Source organism: Micromesistius poutassou (assembly GCF_964030765.1).
Source record: "Micromesistius poutassou genome assembly, chromosome: 22".
Lineage (NCBI taxonomy): Eukaryota > Metazoa > Chordata > Actinopteri > Gadiformes > Gadidae > Micromesistius > Micromesistius poutassou.
Genome location: NC_140292.1, coordinates 3,309,136 through 3,325,523, shown reverse-complemented (window position 1 = coordinate 3,325,523; position 16,388 = coordinate 3,309,136). Strand labels below are relative to the sequence as shown.

General features: G+C 44.0%; 2 protein-coding genes across 2 annotated transcripts; one reads left to right on the top strand and one right to left on the bottom strand.

Moving 5' to 3' along the window:
* Positions 1–350: 350 nt before the first annotated feature.
* dmtn (dematin actin binding protein) lies at positions 351–9,195 on the bottom strand (the record flags this gene model as incomplete). Its single annotated transcript, XM_084486348.1, has 13 exons — positions 351–651; positions 950–1,030; positions 1,374–1,439; positions 2,557–2,567; positions 3,023–3,125; positions 3,676–3,773; positions 4,285–4,416; positions 4,769–4,813; positions 5,413–5,518; positions 6,275–6,316; positions 8,277–8,420; positions 9,000–9,080; positions 9,187–9,195. 13 exons carry the CDS (start codon positions 9,193–9,195, stop codon positions 538–540), a joined length of 1,032 nt encoding a protein of 343 aa, XP_084342474.1. The 3' UTR covers positions 351–537.
* Positions 9,196–14,337: 5,142 nt separating this feature from the next.
* On the top strand, positions 14,338–16,341 carry pbdc1 (polysaccharide biosynthesis domain containing 1). Its single transcript, XM_084486633.1, has 6 exons — positions 14,338–14,378; positions 14,863–14,928; positions 15,109–15,168; positions 15,321–15,461; positions 15,667–15,778; positions 15,871–16,341. Exons 1-6 carry the CDS (start codon positions 14,349–14,351, stop codon positions 15,963–15,965), a joined length of 504 nt encoding a protein of 167 aa, XP_084342759.1. The 5' UTR covers positions 14,338–14,348; the 3' UTR covers positions 15,966–16,341.
* The last annotated feature ends 47 nt before the right edge of the window (positions 16,342–16,388 follow it).

Genomic DNA, 16,388 nt, shown 5'->3' with positions numbered 1-16,388 from the left:
TGGTGATTGTTAGTGCAGCACTAGTGATGTCGGAGTTGCGCATCTCCCCTTGGAATGCTGACCGCTCAACTGCCAGTGCACCAGTTGAGGTTCGTTAGTGTCCGAGTCATAGGTTAGTAAGAGCCGGCGTTCTCTCTCTCTCTCTATATATATATATATAGAGAGAGAGGATATAATAATCATATTCCAATCATACTATATATAGTCCACTCTGCAGAGGCGTCAGATACGGGCCTATAGGATGGGATCACAGACGGGAGGTTTTGGTTGGGTTAGTAGTATAGACTAATATGGCAGATACTATACTATAGTTGTTCCATTTAGTATTTGGGTTAAAAGGTTAACCAATCCCCAGCAAGCAGACATCAGCACACACTATTCGGTTGCCACGTGATTGCCACAAGTTGCGGGTGACGCTTTCAGCCAATTAGATCGCCCCTGACGTTTGGTTGATGGGTGCGATTGGTTACCCTTTAGTGGTCCTTGGTTTACACACACCAGTGGTTCTCTTATTTCAAGGAATGATGTCACTTCCTGTTAGAAAAGTGAGACTTTCTTCTTGAGTTCATTTCGTTTCCATAGCGACAGGCGGTCGAACTCGGCGATGGGCATTCCGAACAGCTGCTGAAAATCCTCTGGAGACAGATGCCTCTGAAGAAAGAGAAGGACCGTTGGTATCGTATGTCTCTCTCTCTCTCTCCCTCCCTCGCCCCACCTCTTTCATGATCTCTTTATCTCTACCTCTCTCTCACACACACACACACACACACACACACACACACACACACACACACAATCCCGCTCATACGTGTCAAACTTTGATATCTCTCTCTGTTCCCCACTCTCTCTCTCTCTCTCTTTCTCTCTCTTTCTCTCTCTCTCACCCCGACCCCACCCTCTGTCTCTTTAACTAGGCTACACCCTGCTCCTCCTGCGGTGAGACTCATACCTCTAGTCGGGTCCGGTCGACTCCCGGCGGCAGCTTAGTGCGCCCTCTGTGGGTCACGATGAGCGTTTCATACGGGTGGATCTGGACGGAGACACAAACACACGCGTGAACACCAACGGAGGACAGGTCAACCGTTTTAAAAGCCAATGTTCAGACTATCAAGGCTTTGTTACATTTTATAATAAAGTCGAATTAAAAATACGTTCATTTAAAATACAACTATTTGTTTCTAAAAGGATTACAGATTTCAGTAACAATTTACATTTATATATTGTAATATACAGATTACATTTTATTTATTTTTTATTGCTAAACACAGTTCATTCAAGCATGACAAAGCATAGAGGCGTTTGAGCAGGACGTCCTAACTCTGTAAAGTCCTCAGATGACCTGATAGTCGAGAGGACCGGAAGACTGCAGTCACCTTTTGCTCCAGAATACTAGGGAGTGAGTTCCCTCTGTCCAGCCTCTCCCTCCTTGACTCCCCATCCTACACACACACACACACACACACACACACACACACACACACACACACACACACACACACACACACACAGGCGCGCACACAGACACACACACAGAGGCACACAGGCACAAAGACACACACACAGAGGCACATACAAGCAGGCACACACAAGCAAACACACACACACACACACACACACACACACACACACACACAGGCACAGGCGCGCACACAGACACACACACAGAGGCACACAGGCACACACAAGCAGGCACACACAAGCAAACACACACACACACACACACAGGGTCATATAAACAGAACAGCAAAGATAGAGATAGCTGAACACAACAGGAAGCAGACCGGCAGAGCAACACAGTATATCCCTATTGATACACTGGGCATGTGCTTGTGCATGCATTGCACGAGATGCAAACCAAAAAATGTTAGATTGTGCACCAAAAGTGATAATGCAGAATAAGACTTAGCCTATTTTGCACTTATTTCATCCCAGTTGGGAAAAAATGAGGATTGTAAGAAAATCAAGAAAGCAAAAATAAACAAAGCTTTTTCACTGAATGTTCATGTCAAAATAAGTGAGTGCAGCAAAAGCAGGTTATTTGCCATGCGCATGCCACACTAACAGTTAAACCATGGAACTCACCTGAGCTGCTGTGAAATAAGAGTGGTAGAGATAGATAGATTCATCAGTGAGGCCTGGTGCATTGCCCTTCTACTCCACACAGCTCTGTATTTCTCGACTGTCCACCATTTTGTATTTTGAAAGTGACATTTTACTGTTTTAGACATATGTTTCTCTAATGCAGCGTCTGTCACGAAAAGCACATACCTAGTGGTCCTTTGTCGCTCTCTATAGGAAATTCGGCAGACTGCATCTGAAATAATGATCCGATGTATTATTTACTTCAAAATATAGAAACTATTCAGGAAAATCACAATGTACAATTTAACAACTACATGAATAATATAAAGGATATATCAATAAAAAAAATTGAATATAAAAAATGTATAGGCCTATATATATTAATAATAGGTATAAAAAAAAGAAGATATATAATTATACAGAATTCATTTCAGTCAATTCATTCCTAGCGACCAGAAGCTAAGAAGTGCTTACCCTGGTCAGGCCTGAGCGACAGGGAGAGTGTGATCCCTGTGCGATCCCGGAGGATAGACCTGACAAATTGACAAGCTGTTAGAAGAGTGCAAGGGTGGTGGAAGCATCATTAAGGTGGGGTGGACATTTTGATACTTTCCTGTCTGCAAAAAGGATTTTGACCTTTTGACTGAAACATTGTATTTCGAAAGTGTAGGAGGAGGGGAGACAAACCATTTACAAGTGAGGCTGAGAGGGATCAATATCAGAGCAACAAAGAAAATGTTGTAAAAAAAAAAGTGAAACAAGACAGGAATCAGTATGAAGTGTGTGTGTGTGTGTGTGTGTGTGTGTGTGTGTGTGTGTGTGTGTGTGTGTGTGTGTGTGTGTGTGTGTGTGTGTGTGTGCGTGTCTGTGTGTGTGTGTGTGTGTGTGTGTGTGTGTGTGTGTGTGTGTGTGTTATTGGCGTGAAACCAGGGTGACTCACTGGTGTGCATGTGTGTTCTGTCTGGCAGAGACTGTGTCTTTCTCCTGAAGGAGATCTTCTCCTTCTCCTCCTTCAGGATCAGACGGCCCAGGTTAGACTTGATCTGAGAAACAGAGAGAGGCACAATATTGTTCTTCTGTTTGTATTGTATTCTTTATCCTGTGTTTTTTCATGCTGCTGCTTGGCTGTTGCAACAAACAAATGTCTCCTACGGGGGATTAATAAAGTTGTATCGTATCGTATTTACACGTCATTCACTTCACAGCTTCCGCAGTCCCACTACGTCATAGCAGAACTTCTGATCCAGCAGTCCCACTACGTCATAGCAGAACTTCTGATCCAGCAGTCCCACTACGTCATAGCAGAACTTCTGATCCAGCAGTCCCACTATGTCATAGCAGAACTTCTGATACAGCAGTCCTACTATTTTATAGCAGATGTTCTGGGGGGGAGAAACTGCAAGGGGTGGAATTAAACCTTGTTTCCTGTTGCATTATGAAGATATATGTATATTCATGAGAGTTTGTGTTAACCAATTTCACACAGCTTCCACCGCCTCCAGACTTTCGATATGAATCTAAAGTCTGATCTGGGAGACGGCCTCACATCCTCTCCCCACATGCATGTGGAGACGTGCGTGTGTACACACACACCTTCTCCAGCTCCTGCTCCTGCAGCTTCTTGGCCTCCTCAGTGAGGTCCTCAAACTCGTCATCCTCCTCCTCCAGCTTCTTCTTGCTCCACTCGATCTCTGGGAAAAGCGGAGAGAGACGATCAACGCGGGATCTTCTGCTGCAGCGGGACATATGTACTATCTATATGTCCATGTGTACTACTATATGTACTATGTACTATCCATCCAGAGTATTGATTTCCTATTGCTTTTGTTTGTCTGCGTTTGTATGTTTGTGTGTGTGTGTGTGTGTTTGGTTGTTTATTTGTTTATTTAAAGGATCCCAATAAGCTTATGCCATGGAAATCAGCTCATCTTCCTGGGGTCCACAGCTGACATTCTGTACACACAATTACATGCTACATGCAAAAACTTCAATTGCATAATTGAATATACATTAATTCACATCAATATACAATAAGTAAAAAATACAAACAATAATAATATATTGTTTGTATTAGCCGGTCAACACTGATCATACAATTAGGTAGACTATAAAGCAAAACACGTCTGTCTGTGCGTTCTGGTGTCTGTCTGTGTGTGTGTGTGTGCATGCTTGTTTGTGTGTGTGTGTCTATTTGTGTGTTACCCATGGAGGCCAGGGAGGGGGGGCAGGGCCAGTACTCAGTCTCTATCTTGGAGGGCAGGCTGGGGTCCGGCCGCTGGGCCGCAGGGAACTGAGAGGACTGGATGATGCTCCCCTCACCATGCTTAGCCCCTTCTGGAGAGAGAGAGAGGGGGCGAGAGACACTGGGTTACAGCTAGAGAGAGAAGGGGCGAGAGACACTGGGTTACAGCTTGAGAGAGATGGGGCGAGAGACATTGGGATACAGCTAGAGAGAGAAGGGGCGAGAGACACTAGGATACAGCTTGAGAGAGATGGGGCGAGAGAGAAACTGGGTTACAGCTAAAGAAAGAGGGGGGGAAATTAACTGGGTTATATTTAGAGAGAGGGAGAGAAACACTGAGTCATAGATAGAGAGAAGGGGCGAGAGACGCTGGGTTATAGCTAGAGAGAAGGGGCGAGATACACTGGGTTATAGCTAGAGAGAGAGAGAGAGAGAGATGCATACCTTGTTTATAGATGGGTGGTTTCCTATAGATGTTGGAGCCATTATCTTAAGAACAGAGCAGAGAGGTGAAGAGGTGAAGCCATATATTAATGTAACGCACATGTGTGTTATTTCATTAATCATTCAATGGTGTAATGCATTTCTATGTGTGTACTTCAGCAATGCTGAATTGTCCTCTGTGCGTGTTTATTTGTGTGTGTGTGTGTGTGTGTGTGTGTGTGTGTGTGTGTGCGTGCATAAGCTTGTCATTAGGGGTCTCAGGATAGTTGGCTTTACAAAAGCAAGGGCAAAACAACTTGCCAAATACTGCTCAATATCCTCCATTATTTGAAGTCGCCACATTTGGAGGGGAAGGTGATCAGACCCACTGCTGTATCATGCCTGAACAAGGTTTTGTATCTGTAACATTTGTGTCCTTATGAACATTTATTATGAATTGCGAACATAAATAAAGAAGTTCAAATGTTTGTGTATGCTTGCATGGTCGTGTGTATGTGTGTGTGTGTGTGTGTGTGTGTATACGTGCGTGTGCGAGCATGTTTGTGTCAGTGTGTTCCTACACCTGCATGGTGTATGTGTCTGAGTATATGTCTGCACACCTGCATGATGTGTGTCTGTGTGTGTGTGTGTGTGTGTGTGTGTACCTGGTGTGTGAAAGTGCTGCATGCTGATCTTGCGGCCCTGGTGTAGTTGCAGTGATGAGCCACCAGGGGAGCCACTCTCACTCTCTGCTCTGCTCTTCAGTTGAACCTCTTCACAACTCACCTTCATTCTCTTTAAACATTTCAACATTTCAACAGATGTTAAATAATGGTTACACATCTGGGACTACACTAGACTCTACACAATGAGCGCAGAGGATATATGTTTATGATATGAGTTTTTGTCTTATCTGTATATAGTACGTAAGTAAGTTAAAACGAGTGAAACTGAAATAGCCTCAAATGTATTTGATTCATATAGAATTTAGCTAAAAGGCAAACCAGGTTTGAACCGTGTTTGAAGTAGCACTGTCTTGTGAAACTTCTGTTTTACAAGGGGGCCTGGAGGAGGACCTTAACAGTTTGGACCAATCATTGCTTGAACTGTGATTGAGCCAATTGGTCTTGACACGAGTCAAAGGGCGTAACGGCAGCTTGACGGACCAATGGCCAATTAATCAATAAAAAAAAAGCAACACAATGGGTCAGACTAAAACCAAATGACAATGTTAAAGGAGCAGTACTGGAGTGTAGGTGAGGTTTTCCGACATGTTAAAGGTCCAATGACATGCCACCAGGAGTGAGTGCGATTAGCCATTACAAGTCATTTTGAAAATCCGGCTCTTATGACATCACAAGTGGGCGTGTCCACCAAGATCTATCTATCTATCCATCAACACATCCATCTAGGTGGACATGCCCACTTGTGATGTCATAAGAGCCAGATTTTTCAAAACGGCTTGTAATGGCTAATCACGCTCACACCTGGTGGCATGTCATGGGACCTTTAAAGAAGCAGTATTACCTCAGGAGATGCCGGTGGAGAGGACGTGGGGGACAGGGATCTCTGGAGGTCACATGACACAAAAGGAACCCACATGTCATTGCAATGGCATTAGTGTTCAGTGAATGTACGGTATTTGATGTTAAGTGTGTCTGTTATTAATGCAACGTTTTCTATCTTTGCCAAACGATATTACGCTGTTACCCCTTAAACCTTGCAGCTCGCATGTTGTTTGATTCAAATGTCGATTTTAGAGTGACCCAGGGATGATATAAGCCCTTTGAGACTGCACCTGTGATTAAGGGCTATACAAAGAAAACTGAATTTAATTGATATTTCCTCTCCTTCTTTGGGCCGGCCGATGTGTTTTTGTGGGGCATCCCAGTAGTTTTCCACAGACTCATAACCCTATAAATAAATTTATTAAGTAAGGCACACAAAATGGGTTTTCTAAAATTACCAACATGGGGGTAGTAGACCTATAGGCAGTGGTGCAAACACACCATTAATGGGGTCATATGAGGACTATGAAGTATGATAGAGACGCCTGGTCTCTTTTATATGAATCAGGGCATTAAGGGCTGAATTATCAATTGGGAGATTCTATCCTTACTCAAAGTGATATATTTGGGAGGTGACCTAGGGCTCAAGGACACTTGAACTAGCGGCCTTGGGTCTCTTTGACATGACAGAGGGCCTCAATGACATGAAGGATGATTGATTTGTGGGCGCTAGTTCAACAGGAAGTGACTCAAAAACATAATCAAATGTGCCATGGAAATGGATTGGAAATAAATAGGCACTACAATACATATAAAGATGAATTTAGGGTTAGGGTTACCCTAACCCATAACTGCATGGTTTCAGAGGTAGCAGCGACCATAATCATCCCCATGGCAACTATAGAAGACCATTATGAAAAAAAAAAATACAAATGTTATAACAACTTTCTAATGCCGAAACTTTCTTAAAATGTCGAATTTTACACTCTGAATAAAACCAATGTTTTATTTAGTTGTCTTGCTGTTTCTGGCACCAGTCAATAGGCGGTGCTGTACCAGCTCAATTGGGTCGTCCGGGGTCTTATTGCCAAAGGACATATTCGGTCGTAAAGGTTGGAGATCAGGTTGCTCTATCCTGGTCAATAAAGTTCCATGGGTATGCTTATTTTTTTACAACAGCACATCTCTGCCTTTTAAAAGTTATGAGTCAATGCATTCTACATTGACAATGCTCAAATACAACAATCGACCAGATGTTTCTCTGGCAATGCAGAAGAACATGTCAGCTGAATTTTTAGATAAAAAAACAGCAACGATATAGATGAAGTAAGCCATAACTAATCATTATTGGGAACTGTGGAATTACTGGAATAAACCACTCTGGGCCATCCCATTGTTGGAAATAATGTATGATGAAATTTCCAAGACGGATACAGCCCGCGTTGGTTCATTCCCTATGTCAATACAGTACATAACATAGGTGCTTATACTAGTTGGTACTATTACGTTTGAACTATTTATTAATTCAGCAGATGTTTTTAAACATACAGTGACTTTGTGTCCTTAAAGGTTGTATTAGCGATTCTAGGCCGAAACATAAATGATCACATTCATCTGATCTTTCCTCACGTTCCGCCAGCTTCCCGCCCCATAAGCAGGCCGTCAAAAACCACGTCTCTGTAGGCAGCCTGTGCTCCGAGATCGTACACAAAAACAAATGGTACTACCAACCACTCAAAACCAAAAGAAATAGTGTTCCAACCAATCACCGACAAGGGGTGGGTGTTGTGGGGGGTTTGCGCTGCGTTCATGATCGTTTTTTACTGGATGCACGGAACACGGAAGGGAGGGGCGAGCCGGCTCTGTTTGTTTGGGATCTCGCTTCAAATACAAAGAGAAGTGACGTCACCCAACATCGCTGATGCAACCTTAGATGCCCGGAGAAGGGCATCTCGCTGAAGGATGCCTACAGGCAGACTGCGGACATTGGGTCTCGAACCCAGAACCTTTTGGACCGGTACCTCTCTGCGCGGGGGGTCCAGGGAGGAGAAGCTGAGGTGGGGTCGGTAGGTCATGAGGTCGGGTCTCTCCACCTCCAGGATGGCTTTGTCCCTGGGGATGGCTGCCAGGTCCCGGTAGCCCACCACCTCGTCATCCACACGGGTCTACACACACGCACACGCACGCATGCCCACACACACACACACACACACACACACACACACACACACACACACCCAGACGCACACACACACGCACACACACACACGCACACACACACACACACACATGCACACACACACACACACACACACACACACACGCACACGCACGCATGCCCACACACACACACACACACACACACACACGCACACACACACACATGCACACACACACACACACACACACACACACACACACACACACACACACACACACACACACACACACACACACACACACACACACATGCACACACACACACACACACACACACACACACAAACACAGTTACAAACTTGAAATCACAATTTGTGACATCCCATTGTGGAAGTGTCCAACAGGCTGGAAGGATATGATTGGTGGACTGAAGGCTGGAGTGGATCCATACATCATATTACTCTGCGAGTGGACAATCCCACTTGCGATGTCACATAAGTTGTCATTGTCTTCCTAGGTTGAACACTCGCACTACTGCTACTTGTATTTAAATGAGGTGCAAAACAAAAGGGTTGTGTATTTACCGTGATGCTGGTGGCAGGTGATCCAGGAGCACTAGGACCCTGGGAAGAAGTGAGGCTAACATGGGTGCCGCCTCCCTCCACCTGGGAATAATAAACTGTTTAGGAAATACATTCAACAGAGGTGGACTGTCAGCCGTTGTCTGACGGTGCATCAATGTGTGTGTGTGTGTTAATCGTTGTTCATTACCTTCTGCATGACGAGGGGAAAATCTGTACTCTTAGTTGGGTCGAAATGTTCTGAAAGAGAGGAAGTAAGAGACAGAGAGACTGAGAATAAAGTTTTAAATAATGTGCAAGTACTATTTCAGATAGATACAAAAACACACTCTGGGGGGGGGGGGGGGGGGACAGCTGGCCCCTAAAAGCAAACCAAACCCCAACCTTAAAGTCGTACTCCTATAACTGAAAAACAAAACCCTAAAACCCAACCCATAGAAAACCCTACCAATACTACCAAACCTAACCCTAACCCATGACCCTGACAACTGACCCCTGAAGAAACCATAACCCTACTACCAAACCCTCCAACTAAATACAAAACCCCTAAAACCTGAACCTAACCCTACGCTAGTACCAACCCTTAGGACCAAAACCAAACACTGAAAACATGACCCTAACAAAAAGGAGACAGGGCAGGTTGACTGGCAACCGGAAGGTTCCTAGTTCGATCCCTGGCTCCTACTAGCCGAGTGTCACGCTGTCCCTGAGCAAGACACCTAAGCCTAACTGCTCCCTTTGTGGCTCCGCTCGTTACCGATGAGCTCTGGAGACCCGTGCTCGAGTCCCACTGAGGATGGCCTCAGAGGAATCCTCCTGTTGTTAAGTCAAGTCTATTCTAACCTCAACAAAAAGAAGAAAGACTAAAACCTGACCCTAAAAGGAAACCCTAAACAGAGAACTGAAAACCTAACCCTTGAACCAAAAACCAAACCTCAAACCCATCTGAAATAAACCCTAACCCTTACCTTGAATCTAGAACTGAAAATAAAACCTTCAAACCAACTAAGTGAGTACTTTCATGAATAAGAGTTACTGACTTATGTGCAACCCATGCCAATTTTTAAACAAATAACATATTTCTTTGTAAATTAGACAAACCCTGCCGGAGATTGAAATTAAATCAAGACTTTTTTTAATTTTGCTCTGTTGACTCCCATATCACTTTTTCAGTTTTTAAGGTCCAGAGGTTAGAGGTGGGCGTGAGTTAGGAGTGGAAAAGCAACAGCTCTCGCTGCTGTGCCTCCAGGACATCTGTTAGGAGCTGTTTGGAAATGATGTATATAACATTACTATTCACGTAACGTAGAAATAAGGGGTCTTGAACCTGGGTCCCCAGCTGATAACCAACAAGTCGACACTATCCACTGAAGTTCCGCGGCAATCTGTTCAGAAGTTATATTTGGCAAAACAATTCATGTGACATAGTTATTCTTCCAAAATTTCATTGGTACGTTTGGTTTCCATGGAGATGCCCCTCACCAGAACTTGAACTCTGCACCATCTGCTGTGGCCTTTGAAACCGCCATCTTGTTTGTTTCTTCTTTTTCATAGAGCAAAGCATCTCTACTGATATATATATCAGTATATATATATATATATATATATATATATATATATATATATATATATATTTCCTTTTCCTGTCACATTTTGGTCAATGGGAGTGACACAGCTCTCTATAATAGCTCTGCCTAAACTGAATGATAGCCTAGTGGATGTGTGTTTGACTCCCAATCGGAAGTTAGCAAGTTTAATTCCCAAATGAACTCCTGTTAACTTACAATTGAAGTACACTTCGTCATGATGTGATAGGTCTTGTTTAATAAGTCCCAAATCCCACTTGGATTTGTCTGGACATTGGAAGTCAAACTTGGAAAAGTAATTACGTAAGGCATTCTATTTCCTATTCTGTATAAATTACATGTATGATAGAGTAACATTTTAGGTATTAAGGGTGCTGTATATTTAAGAGCTATTATTATTTGAGTGTGTCTTTTTAGAAATGGCCTAGTGAGTGAAATGCGCTGTGAAAATATATGTTTCAGGTGGACTGTGCCTGCCTCTGTATGGGCCAATTTCGATTTTTAGACAGCTCCTGGCTCGTTTTTTATCCTTTCTTTGATTGACTCAGGGAATCCATCTTGGCTATCAATCACAGGTGTGGGAAATGCAAAACTTCTCAACGGCAGAGAAACGTAGAGAGGGGAGGGGGCAGAGAGGGAGGGGAAATCTTTTGGTTGTTTAGTTTCATAATCTCGCTCTCCACTGCTATTTTCTGCTATTTTTCTCTTTACAACTCTCAAATCTTTACCTACAGCAGTGTAGCTCAATGAAGACTCAGTCAACCTGGACTCCGCATAGCCTCCCTCCTTACCCCCATCCTCCCTTACTCTAAAAACACTCCTCGTATGCACTTATTGTATATGTTTGTACATCCTGGCACTTAGTGTATGCATATGCACTTATTGTATGTTGTACGTCCTGGCACTTAAAAATTGTGCTAAGCATCATGTAGCATCTTATCCTAGCTATCTCTGTTGTTTACGGGGAATGAACCTAGCAATTGTTAGTTCTTGGCATTTCTATCAACATCCTTACTGTACCGACAGCAACATATTGTTGTTTCTCTCTCTTTTCTTTTTCTTCTTTCTGACAAATGTAGTTATTGTAAGTCGCTTTGGATAAAAGCCTAAATAGGAATGTAAATCCCCAAAGTCTAACTCGATTCTACTCACTAAACAAATCAGATTACTCTGAAGTGTGCTTGAAAAACAAGCGTTCTTAAAAATGTAGTGTAGCTAAAAAATGAAGTGCTCTTTTGTGTCTTTTGGTTGAGGAACTCTCCGGAAACCAGCGGGAAACCAAACCATGTGCTCAGACAACATGGCGGGCCTCATACAGATGTATCCTCTGCTGAATAATGCAAACTTCCTGTGGGCAGTCACCTCCCCTTAAAGTGCCCCCCCCTCTTTCTCTCTCAAAACCTGTCTTCTTGTGTTCATACCCCCACCCACCTCCCCCCCTCCATCCTCTCAGTCTGGAGTCTTCCTCCTCTCTCCTCCTCCTCCTCCTCTCTGCTGTTTATCTGCTTGCCCAGTCAGGTTGACGCCCAGCCAGGGCTCCACAGCTGTTGCTACGGTTACACCGCTCCTCCCTTGGAGAATACCCCCTCCAGGCCAGAGAAACAGGCCTATCACTTTCACATCCAACCCTTCAGAAGCAGTTTATAGCGGTAACATCACATTGAGTGCACACTGAAAATACAGCAAATCAAAACGTATTAACATGGGTGTTGAGCACAAAGCTGCTGTCCAAAAACAACACTATTTTGATAGACCTTGAAAGGTTGAGGCAATGCAAGTACGTTTTTTGACAAAATAGATAAGCCAGGACACCCTATACATTTTCACTATATATTGTTTCCAAACTTCTGTTTCTGAGAAGCATAAACGGTAAGAACAAAAACAGAAAACACACCTCGGCACCACCTTAACGTCACTACGGCAGGCAGCGGGGATTATAGGATAGTGCAAGCTGGACTGACAAGCCCTCCACTGCCCTGTCGTTGGCCGGGGTGGAACCTGACAGTGATCCGGCGCTAGGGGGATAGTGTGTCCGCCTGTCTGTGGGGGAGGAGCCGTGTGTCTGACCGCGGCACAGAGACGGAGCCGTTTTCTTATCGCTAAGAGCTTTTAACTGCCAAACCGCTGCAGAATCCATTGGTTTTAAACACAGCAACACGGGCCAGGTCAACGGAGCAACAATAGCCTAATAATCCCATTAAGTACTGATTTATAAGTCTGCCTAGCTGCTTTTATAAATGATGGAGGAGACAAATTGACTTGTTGCTATATCTATAGGCTACTCAGCAACATTGATATCTGTCTGAAATTGATGGATTTTTCTTAAATAGAGTAGCTATGCAAATGTTTTACGAGCAAAGGGGTGGTTTGCTAAATCCACATAGCCTACAGGGTGGAAATCAAAACATGGTATGATGTCCATTCATTCATCATCATTTAATTGGGCTAGTGGATAATTAGCCCAAGATGTCCCACACATCAAGGAGTTCAAAATAAGAGTGTGTAACAGCTTGGGAAACATTTAATCTGATTTTTAATGGATAAACTGGTAGGATCCATCGCGGTTCTTAGTGGCGCTATATCTGGCCAAGGGAGAGGGCCTGTCCACCGTAGGCGAGATCCGCAGGCCTTGAGGTGTAGGAGTACCTATACTACACACTGGGCTATATATGCACAACTATAATTGAATGATACAAATAGGTCTTAGGCCTACAAAATAACACAAGTCTGTGTCCAATTCGTATGAAGCCTAATTATTATGTACCAATATATTAAGCTACGAGCAGCTTGTAGGGCCAGCAGTCTGGTTCTCGGAAGGAATATAGCTTCAGATATATAGCTCAATATAGCTATAATGGCCTATCGATATCTTCACAGCGCGGATGAAGAGGAGGAGAGAGTGCATCCGCAGCAATAACAAAAATACGCTAAGGATACCAGTAATGCGCTGAAATAACGCGTTCTCAATAACAACAACAATAAGAGGACAGTCCTACCCTCAGACCACGGGGAAAATAACGTGTTTGGCTCAGCTCCGGATCCGGTTAAAGAGCATCCGAAAAGCCAACATCACTCCGGGACATGAAGACCGTCGATGACGCTCCTTGCGATGCGTGGGGCAGGGGAGGGAGGAGGGAGGGAGAGGTAGGGCGGGAGGGAGGGAGGGGGAGAGGTAGGGCGGGGTGGGGAGAGAGGTAGGGCGGGGTGGGTAGGGAGGGAGGGAGGTGCACGTTAGGCCTACAAGTATAAAAGGTGGTGTTAGTGGATGGGCGACAAGAGCCACGGTGTGCCCCCCCCATTAGAACTCTATAACAACAAACACAAATAGGCGGAATGTAACAAACTGTAACCAAAATAATTGAACCAACCTTATTTCAAATCTAAAAAGACATAAAGGAAGAAGAGTGCTCATTTACAAGGGGAGGACAAGTCCCAGATAACATTGTCATTAAAATGCAAGTAGCACCTCTATACGACTACAAAGCAGTCTATATATCATTGGTGGCAGACACACTGCTACACTATTCCTGTGTGGTCATCAAAATGGCATCAAATACATCTTTCCCTAATTTAAATGGGCATAAGTCATACTCTCTGCCTTCATCATCTAATAAACGCGCTGGGACCATGCGCGTCTCAGCCAGTGTTGCAAGATTGGGCGGGAAATCTGGCCCAATCTGGCAACACCTGGCTGAGACGCGCGTCCCGGGACTGTCTCTTTAAATCTCATGACGTCCTGTTTCTGCGTAGAGCAGAATCGAGAGAAATGGCGTCGGACAGTGGAATCGCGTCTCTGGTAAGAGTCTAAATACAAAACATATCACGTCAACCCAATGCAACTGATCCTCTGCTAACTCTTATTATCGGTGTTAATAGCCGGTTAGTTGTATAAAAACAGTGACACCGGTAGACGACCGTCACGTCGCTTGTGGGTAGACGTACGGTGATAGGTAAACACGTGCAATAATACCGCAGACACAGGGTGCAGGGTGATCCCTGATCGGTACCATCGATTCAGTTGATTAGCAGTCACATTGCATATCAGTTCATATTGTACAGTGGTGTAAGGGAATATTGAACTCTGAGACGGTGTTTGAATATATGACTGAATTTTTCATTGCTGGTTATTTATCATTTGGAGACGTCCATGTATTTAGGGACACTGGGGGGATCCAGCGACCTGCAGAACCTGCATTTCGAGACGATAGTATAGTGAAAGCGACTGTGAAATCGATATAGTATTTTAATATTGAAACGATGTGTTTGTTATTGTGTCCCAGGGGGTTGAAGGTGCAGCTTCAGCGGCACATGTGCTGTCTCTTCCGGCGGACTCCTTTGGGAATAACGTAAGTGTCAATAAGCAACCTGTCCAGATGTTTAGTTTTCTGTGTGTGTTGTATCAGATTATCCACCAGAAGTGTTAAAATAGAATTGACGTTTACAAAATATCATGGCATGAGTATTGAAAATGGTTGTTTTCACATCATACTTGCTAAATGGAACCAATCTGTTTTTGTTCCATTTAGCCCCAAGTGGAGGTTATGTGGGCGATGAAGGCCTACAACCACGCAGAAGTCTACTTCAACGTAAGTGTAGAAGTAATGTTCTGCAAGCGGAACGGCTCACATTGTAGAGGGAATCCAACTCAGGACCTTTTTCAGCTGACCTTTTACCCCTTATTGTGACGTGTTTCCTTCAAAACATAGCCATCACCGAATCCTCATCTTCTTCTCTCCAGCTCATCTCCTCCGTGGACCCCAAGTTCCTGAACCTGACCAAGGTGGATGACACCATCTACACAGCTTTCAGGGAAACCTTCAAGGACATGGACATTAAGCTGCTCCACCCAGACCTGCTTAAGTCTGCCGAAGCAAAGGAGGTGTGTGTGCTTACACAAGGGTGTGGGTGTACGTGTGTGTCTACACGTACAAGGGGAATGTGTGTGTGTGTGTGTCTACACGTAGACACACACACACCTTTTTTTTTTTTTTTTTGTCATGCACTACATGGGCATGGTGCAGAGCCCCTACTTCTGGGTAACTGGAGCATTTCTGATCGTACATTCAAACCTTGTTTCTGTACAGACTTGGCGTCCGTTCTGTAACAAATTCGAGGACGTCATCGAAGACTTCAACTACGGAACCCTCCTCCGTCTGAACTGTGAGCAAGACTACACAGAGGAAAACACGATATTCGGTACGTCTCTGCCACCAGACCCCCAAAAATAATCCATTATATCCATGCTAAAATGGTGATATTAACGGTGAACCCTTTTTTGTGTCTTTCAGCCACCCGGATCCAGTTCTTCGCCATTGAAATCGCCCGGAACAGAGAGGGACTCAACACCCCCGTCTTTACAGCCAAGACCAACAATAAGAGTTAGCTTCTGACTGACCCTGCACACACAGACCATCCCCGAAGCCTTCCCAAGAATTCATGGACTTCAATATTAAAAAAAAAAACTTAAGTAATGTCTTAAGGTTATCCCCCCCCCCAATCCGTTAATTTGAAACTGCTCCTTTTTATTTGACAGTGGTGACTGCCCTAGAATACTATTGGAATCATAAGGTTTTCCCCTCCAACGTTATCCATAAATCTTGATATTTATATTTTCCCAATTATTTCTATGTATTGTACATTACACTGTGCCAACCATAGCAGCTTGTTTTTGTGGTAACATTTTCCACCCCACCTCCCTTCTCCTCCTCCCAAGATTTCCCCGGAAAACTGAAATGAAAAACATTTTACAATCTACGAAACCTTTTGTCATCTTTATTGATTTTCCTTCCGTAGAATAAAAAGACAC

Excerpts from the sequence above, each read along its gene's own strand:
- pbdc1 (XM_084486633.1), top strand. The coding sequence starts at position 14,349 with ATGGCGTCGGACAGTGGAATCGCGTCTCTG. Across the intron at positions 15,462-15,666 it reads AGTCTGCCGAAGCAAAGGAG|ACTTGGCGTCCGTTCTGTAA; the intron begins GTGTGTGTGCTT and ends GTTTCTGTACAG. Across the intron at positions 15,779-15,870 it reads AGAGGAAAACACGATATTCG|CCACCCGGATCCAGTTCTTC; the intron begins GTACGTCTCTGC and ends TGTGTCTTTCAG.